The sequence below is a fragment of the Anastrepha ludens genome, chromosome 5 (genome assembly GCF_028408465.1).
Source record: "Anastrepha ludens isolate Willacy chromosome 5, idAnaLude1.1, whole genome shotgun sequence".
NCBI lineage: Eukaryota > Metazoa > Arthropoda > Insecta > Diptera > Tephritidae > Anastrepha > Anastrepha ludens.
Genome location: NC_071501.1, coordinates 98757763 through 98765700, shown reverse-complemented (window position 1 = coordinate 98765700; position 7938 = coordinate 98757763). Strand labels below are relative to the sequence as shown.

The 7938-nt window shown below is 35.8% G+C and overlaps 1 protein-coding gene across 2 annotated transcripts in view; it reads right to left on the bottom strand.

The window, feature by feature from the left end:
- Positions 1–4594: 4594 nt before the first annotated feature.
- LOC128863604 (putative neural-cadherin 2) overlaps positions 4595–7938 on the bottom strand; it is a 133505-nt gene continuing 130161 nt past the window's right edge. For both annotated transcript variants that reach the window (XM_054102838.1, XM_054102839.1), the window contains exon 13: positions 4595–7840. In XM_054102838.1, coding sequence (XP_053958813.1) covers positions 7554–7840 — 287 coding nt within the window. In that variant the 3' untranslated portion in view covers positions 4595–7553. The remainder of the gene's footprint in view (positions 7841–7938) is intronic.

The window sequence follows — 7938 nt, the reverse complement described above, 5'->3', positions numbered from 1 at the left end:
TTTTTAGTATATAAAATCATATATTTTATTTAAACAATTCACTATATTTAAGATACATATATAAGTAGTATTTTGTGAAATTTTTAGATAAAAATTTCGAAAACTCAGCCGTTGGTACCTCATTTTCCTTGACGTTTCAAAAAAAAAATGCTCTGGACAGCATAACTCATTATTGGTTCATCTAAAATCAAAAAACCAAACGGATTTAGTTAGTACATGGATAATTCTCGTTGTTGTACGAAGAAAAAAAAATAAAATTTGAATTTTTGACAGGCTTTGAACCAAAAAACACATTTTTTAGTGAAATTGTCGTCATACATTGGCTCAAAAAAATATCCTTCATTCAATAACTAGATAAATAAAGATTTGTATTGTACAAAATTTGATCTAAATCGCTTCATAAGTTTTCGAGATATCGTGTCCACCGACTTAAAAAATGCGATGCGCTCAACTGACGTGGCCTAATGGGCGGAACTTCTGAAGGGTCTATCTCTTAGAATTTTACTTGGATCGACTCAAATTTTAGGAGAGTATTTTAAACACACTGTACTGTACTATTTAATAAGACAAAAAAAAATTCGATTTTTTGAAATTTTCAAACCCACCTAAGAGTAAAAGCGACACTGCCTTATTCCTGGTGTTTCAAACTTCACTGTGTTAGATTTACTTTCTTTACAAAAAAAAATGCAATGTTTATTTTCCATCGAGCTTAAATTGAATTACATTAAAGAAATGAAAAATGAATTAAAAAAAGATAAAGTATCTGCGAGTAACCAAATGTAACATTGCCATCGGTCTAGAAAAATGAAAAACGATCGATGGTCCAACCAGCAACTGTCAGCGCATCAAAGCTTTCAAGTGCGAATAATACGCGCAGAACATAGGCAACCTTGACAAGTACACTCTCTCAATTTATGTTTATCTGTTGGGAATGTCGCAAAGTTGAAGCCGCTGAGTTGCATTTATTTTCATCGCCCTGGTTTCGCTGAATTCTCTAATTTCTCACAATCCACAAGTTCTGATATTTCAAATCCCTTAATTTCGAATATTTAGGATTTAAAATTGTCGAATCTTTATTTATCATCTACCTGATGTTTACCAACTGACTGACAACCTGATTTTCCACGACCCACAAGTTATGTAATTTCAAATCCCTTAATTTCGAATATTTAGGATTTAAAATTGTCGAATCTTTATTTATCATCTACCAGATGTTTACCAACTGACTGACAGGGAGACTGCAATCAATTGTGACCGGTTCGATACCCAATATCGGCTCTATCCTAGAATTTAATATTCTAAGTACATATCAAACACTTAAAACATATAGTTTAGCTTATAGGAGGTGCTCACAGAATAGTTTTAGTTGCTGTTGCTGATCATCTTTTCACCAGGTCGTCAGCGTTCCTATTGCTTTCGTGCTACAGGAGCCAGTTTCAACCCTGCATTACCGTGAAAATGTCTTCTGGCGTTGTTGAAGGGTGTCGTAGAACCTCTTGCTCATGTTTCGGAGTCTTTTATGTGGAGGTAATAGTTCAAACAGACCTAAAACAAAATTGTCAGAAATCAGCGCAGTTTTTCAGCGACTTTCAACTTACAAATATTTATATTGAAATTAAATATAAATATAATATAAATTTTTTAAGGATTCTGAATAAAAAGTTAAAAATTTTGGTGACAATTGAAATTGTTTCAATTTTGCACAAAGTAGGATCAAAATTTATTGTATAAGTTTGATTTACAAGGTTTTTTATATAAAGAATATATTTTTACAAAATATTAACGAAAACAATTTAGTTAGAAAACTATTTTAAATATTGCATAAAGATGAAGTGCCTTAATTATGGGAGCACAAGTGTGTTTGCTCCAGTTCATTCGTGCAACTTTAAATCGATTGTGTATCAATGTACCATACATCAAAGCTCCTCATATTTCGTACAAAAAAAAAAAAAAACAAACATTGAATCCAAATACAAGGTTACACGTGAGCTCGACCCTGCTAAAAACTACCTGTGAAGCTGAAATTTTTCGTGTCGAAAGTTTTTATTGGGAAATTAAAAAGCTGAGAATAGAAATGAACTATGAAATTGAGTTAATTGTAAAAGCATTCTGCCAACGTGTTGAAAATAATTACTGAGTTTCTTAGGGACCTAGCCTCACATATAACCCTGGGTTAGCCTAAAATATTTGTGTTGGAATTATAAAATGCTTTAAATTTGCTTTTTCTTGTTTGGTGAGGTATTTTAATATATTGAAGATCTGGAATCGACTTTTTTTTCAAACTTCTTTACACTCGTGATTTGTAGTTACCGGTCGTTTTCATCTAACGGGAGACCCAGGAAGCGCGCTGTTTCGACAGTTTGGGTCCAGAGGGAGAGGAATGTTAGGGTCGTAGGTTTGAAAGGGCATGTGAATAGGTGGTTAGTGTCGTGCGGTATGTCTTCACATGCTGAATATATGCATTTATATTGGGGTCGATTCTGGATTGACTTACTACAGTATCCAGAACGCAATTGGGGCAAAGTTATGCGCGTCCCACGAGGCAACTGAAGTTCTTCATCTACAATAGATGGCAGTTGGTATCGGATACGGGATTCGGGGGTTTAGCAAGATGGTAAGGATCTCTCAATGAAAGTCGTTTAATAATTGTCTGTATACTGTCTGGTCCAGTAGTTGTTGTTGTCTTCTGACCTGGATCTCAGAGATGCCTCCTGATGTGCCTGGGAGGTGGCTTGGGCTCAAGCAGATGTCCGGAGGGTTAATAGTTTCGATAGCACCCTAGAACAAATTGCTTGCTGAGCGTTTGGTTGTGCTCCTTAACTGAGAGCATTGATCTCCCATTGTGGAGGTGTTGTTGGTTTGGAAATCAGTAGGCATCCCGTAGCGACCAGACAGGCTTAGTATAATTCTGAACGCAATTGCTTTCGATGCCGCCAGCAACATTTCTCTGTATTTGCCCCAAGTACTGACGACTAACGATTTGAGGACCTTGTTGCGCTTTTGGGACCTTAATAGTAATTGCAGTTGTGTGCGCTTAAAATTATAGCAAACTGTCCAAGTTAAGCCCGAAATTCTGGGGTTGTTACTGTCGGTATTGTTATGTCACCGACTTTTAACTTTAGCTGCAGTTTGATAGTCCAGGTGGTTTAAAGAGTCGCCGTGGATTTAGTTGGGGAAAGTTGGACACTCCACGCAGTGAAAAATGGAGAAAGGCTGGCGTGATAAACGTTCAGTTTGAAACACAAGTCATCGATGTCATTACCCGACGCCATTATCGAACGATCGTCGGCATAAGAGACCAGTGAAACTCTCTGTGGTGTTTGGGGGAGCTTCGATATGTAAAAGTTGAAAAGCAAGCGTGAAAGGACACCACCCTGCGGAAGACCCGATTTTGAGTTTTGGTCTCTTCAGTTCCGGTGGGAGGGACGACTGTATAATAGCATTTAGCAGCGTAGAGTGGCTGACTACATTGAAAGCCTTTTTTCAAGTCCAGCGCTACCAGGACAGTCTACTTGCAGGGGCGGTATTTGTTAAGCACGCGGCTTATATAGATGTTTATGGCGGTGAGTGATGTGGTGCTGCTGTGTACTCGCAGAATCCATGCTGATGTATGACTGGTCATATATGACTATGATTTCGGAGCCCTCATCTTCTTTCTAGATACCAAAACTATTACTGTTTAGTTAAGAGATTAAGTTATCCATTCAAAATTTAAATTATCTCCAGTTAATATTCTTGGTTCTAATCTGGAAGCACTCCGTTTTCGGTCCTTTCTTATTCTTATTTCGGTCTTATTCTTTCCAAGGCACAACTCATGTTGTGCCACTCTGTAAAAACTACTGAATGATGCAGTGCAAATTAATATTTTTGCAATGTGTAAATATCACTTATTTTCTACAAATTTTGATACAAATATACCTAAACGGCAACACTGTTCGGTCATCTCATTACTTGTGCAATTAACTATTCTAGACAGCGCACTGATACCCACACAAACAGTGAAGAACTGAAAAAATGTTTATCTTTTACTTACGCTGCAATTTCTTACCGTCGTCATTGCCACCACTGGCAGTTTCATGCTCTAGCAGTTGCCGCCTTCACCAAGCCTACAGGTCCGTGCCACTTTCACATTTGAGTGACACTTTATGTGACGTTGGACTGGCAGCCGACTGGGCTATTGGCTGATTAGTTTAAGCTTTGTTGGGCTGCTCTTACAATATTCGCCTCAAAGGATCATTAAGCACAGCAAAAGGCAATAAGTAGCGCAAAGCGAAAATGAAGCGCGCAATGTAGCACAAACAGAAGGCAACAGCCGGAACTAATTTCTGCAGGCGTGCAAGTTGCGATCTGAGTATCTTTTTGTTGTCTACTTACCGTTCAAGTCCTCGCTGCTATGGCTCTTGGCTGAGAAAATAAAATGCAAGAGTTTTGTTGCTTTTTTGGTTTATAATTTTAAATTATTTTTTATTTTTATTATTAAAAAATCAATATCCTTATGGCTAACTAACAATTCATTAACTAAATTTATTTGTATTTTTTCTTTAATTTCTTTTGATTTCAATGTTACTTATTAGTTTTTAACTTATTACCTGTTTGATGTTGTTTAATTTGTTACACATTTTTTTTTTTTAATTTTATATATATATTTTTTCTAATAAATGCAGGAATGACTCATTTTTTAATTGTTTCATTTAAACATAATCTACAACTATTGTATATCGCATATAGTAATAATTATTTTTGTTTTTTGTAGTATTTATTTTAAATATTTTTTTTTTTAATTTAAACTGTATTTTTCTGTTAATTAATTTATTATAATTAGTTAATTTTTGGTTGTCATTAAATTTATTTTAAATTGTATTTAACTATACTAGTAGTTGTTCGCATAGTGCTGCCACCCATACACGCTTATAACATATTTGTTAATATTACTATATAGTATGATGATTTTTTTCTTTCAAATTTAAAATTACACTAATAATTATTTGTTTTCGGATTTATTATTTTGTGGCTTTTGCTAATTTTAAGTAAGTCGTTTGATTTTTCGTTTATGATATTTACAAGAAATTATATTACAATTGAGTTGTTGGTCCCATTTCTTGGTTTTCTTTTATACCTATATGTATACATATACTAGGGTGACCGCCATTTCCGAAGATTCGGAGATTGTAAATTGTACGCTCTAAATTCTGAAAGTTTGTGATATTATATGAAACTGAGGCAGTTCGGGTGTTTTCAAACAAGGTAATGGTGTTAGGGGACACTAAATAATTTCAAAAATTAAAAAAGTTCTTAATTGTTCCGCTGCTGTGTTTCCATTTTTAAATGCGTTATGGGAGATTTTTGGAAAAATAATTTTAATTAAGCATAGCTCACGCCTTTGGGAAATGGATTAAATTTCAGTGATTTTGCAGTTCATTTTTGATAGAACAAATAGACATACAGACTAATAGACTTATACTTTTATTCGCTATTGGCTTTTCTGCTGTAATAAAAAATCTATAATTATATTGCATTTGTAGTGTTAAACTTTGTAAATGAGAGCATTTGTTTCTACGCATGTATGTATGTATTTTGTGCGCGAGTGCGAGTCAAAAATGTTTGTAAGTTCCGCAAGCTGTTCCAAAAATTCCTCTGAGATAACTCCTAAAAACTCCGAAACAACTCTCCGATTTGTGCATCAATTTTGTGCTTACATTTGTTAAACTATGAACAATATTCTGAAAATTAGTCCGAAAACTACTCCGAGATAACTCCTAAAAATTCCGAAATAACGATGCGGCTTGTATATACCTTTTGTACCCACATTTGTTAAACTTTGAACATTATTCCGAAAACTAGTCCGAAAACTACTCCGATAAAACTCCTAAAAACACCGAAACAACAATGCGGCTTGTAGATCAATTTTGTGCCCCCATTTGTTAAACTATGAACACCATTCCGAAACATAGTCCGAAAACTACTCCGAGAAAACTCCTAAAAACTCCGAAGCCACACAGCGGTTTGTAAATCAATTTTTTCCACATTTTTTAAGCGAACATTTTTTTCCGAAAATTACTCCGAAATTACTCCGAATTTGGTGTATTAACGCTCCAAATATTCCAATTTAGGAAAAATATTTCCAAATTTCATAGAACGGATCCCCGAAACATATGTATGAATGCTACCTAGAATTGCCTAAGTTTAAAGGTTCATTCCGAAACTTAATGCGAAATAACTCCAAAGCTTGTGTATGAACGCTGCCGAAGAGTTTTTGAAGCTCTGGAAATTTTTAGGAATATTATTTCAAAATATAGGATACCGAAACAAATGATTCCGAAATTTAGGAATGAGTGGTATGTGCAACTTTTTTAAACCGCGATAGTTACTCTGAATGTTACTCCGAAAATTACTTCGAAAACCATTTCGAAAATTACTCCGAAATAACTCCGAAAAGTTTTTATGAGGGATACATCCCAATTTTGAAAACTCCTATAAAAATGCATCGAATATTTGTTGACAAAGAGTATAGTTAGTGAAAGGCTGAATTTTTTCATTGTTTAATTTTCATCATTTGAAGACTGTCAACTGTCAATGGTAATAATTGTTTCCACAGGAAAGTGTATCCGTATACTAAAAAAATTTGTATTTAATGTGTGAAACTCCAAACTTCTGAAAGCAAAGGCAAACATCTATAGGTTTACATCCAGTTTGCCGTCGCTGTAAAATAGTTGCGCGCAACTGTAGTAAATAACTAAAATCAATATCTCTTAAGCTACCTTTTGAAGTGGTCGAGTGCCCTAAACTAACTGATTACACCCAAACTGCGTTAATTTTCTTATGACGCCACAAACCCTCAAACTATTTGATTCGGAATTGGCCGTCAGTCTAATAGTATATACATACATATGTTTATATATCATATGTATTCTTAGCGCATTAGTTCCTGTTTTTTACTCTTTCTTTGATTTTCAAAAATACATTTAGGTGTATGTTTAAGTATGTGTACAGTTTGCGTAAATGCCTCTGTATGTCCAGAGTTATACACCTACACAAAATTAGGTTCATTTGGTTCTGCTCAGCCTTTCTCCAATGTTATTTTACATATCTCTAATGAAATTCACTTGCTCATGTAAAGCAAAATCAAATCAAATTTTAGTTGCAGAAAATCTAAAAAGTTCGTTTATGCGCAGGCAACTTTTTCTGTAGCTTTTCTGACCCACTTTTATGCAACACTTCCACTACAACCGTTAACATCGCACGCCAGTTTCAAGTATCTCTCAGCTGGCTTCTTCATTTGTTTTTTTCTATTCTTTCTTAGTCTTGATACTGGACTTACTGCGGTCAATGGGCGCCAGGCGATTCTCCACCAACATGTCAAGCCGTTCACTAAAGTAACATTTCTTTACTTTGACCTTAATTACCCCGCTTACTGCAAAACCAATACACATGCATGAGCATATCGCTGCTAAGCGAGCGCCTGCCAGCAATTATTTACACGCATTGCCATTGCAGCGGCCCTTTCCTGTCACGCCTAGCACTAACTTCGTGCGCGTCTGCCATTTGGCCTAATTTTATAATGCCACATTTCCTTCCTCTTCGTCCTCCTCGTCATCGTCTTCATCCTCTTCTTCAATTACCGCTGCCGTCGTTTTCGCCAGCATTCCCGGTCCTGTTCCTGTGCCTATTCCCCCTTGCACAGCCGTCGCGGCTGCTGTCGCTGCTGCCATAACCGCCTCATTCGTTGCTACCACTCTCGTCAGCTTTGTCCGGTCATGATGTACGTACATGGCGGCTAGCGCATTAAAACGCGGGCCCCAGCTCGTCAAATAGTTGTAGTCTTGATTCTCATCGTCGGTGCCTGCAATGGTATAGAAATGAGTAAAGGAAACAGCGATAAATTAAGAGAAAATGTTGTTTTATTGCTGGAATTGCAATAACAACATTAGCAAAAATTAC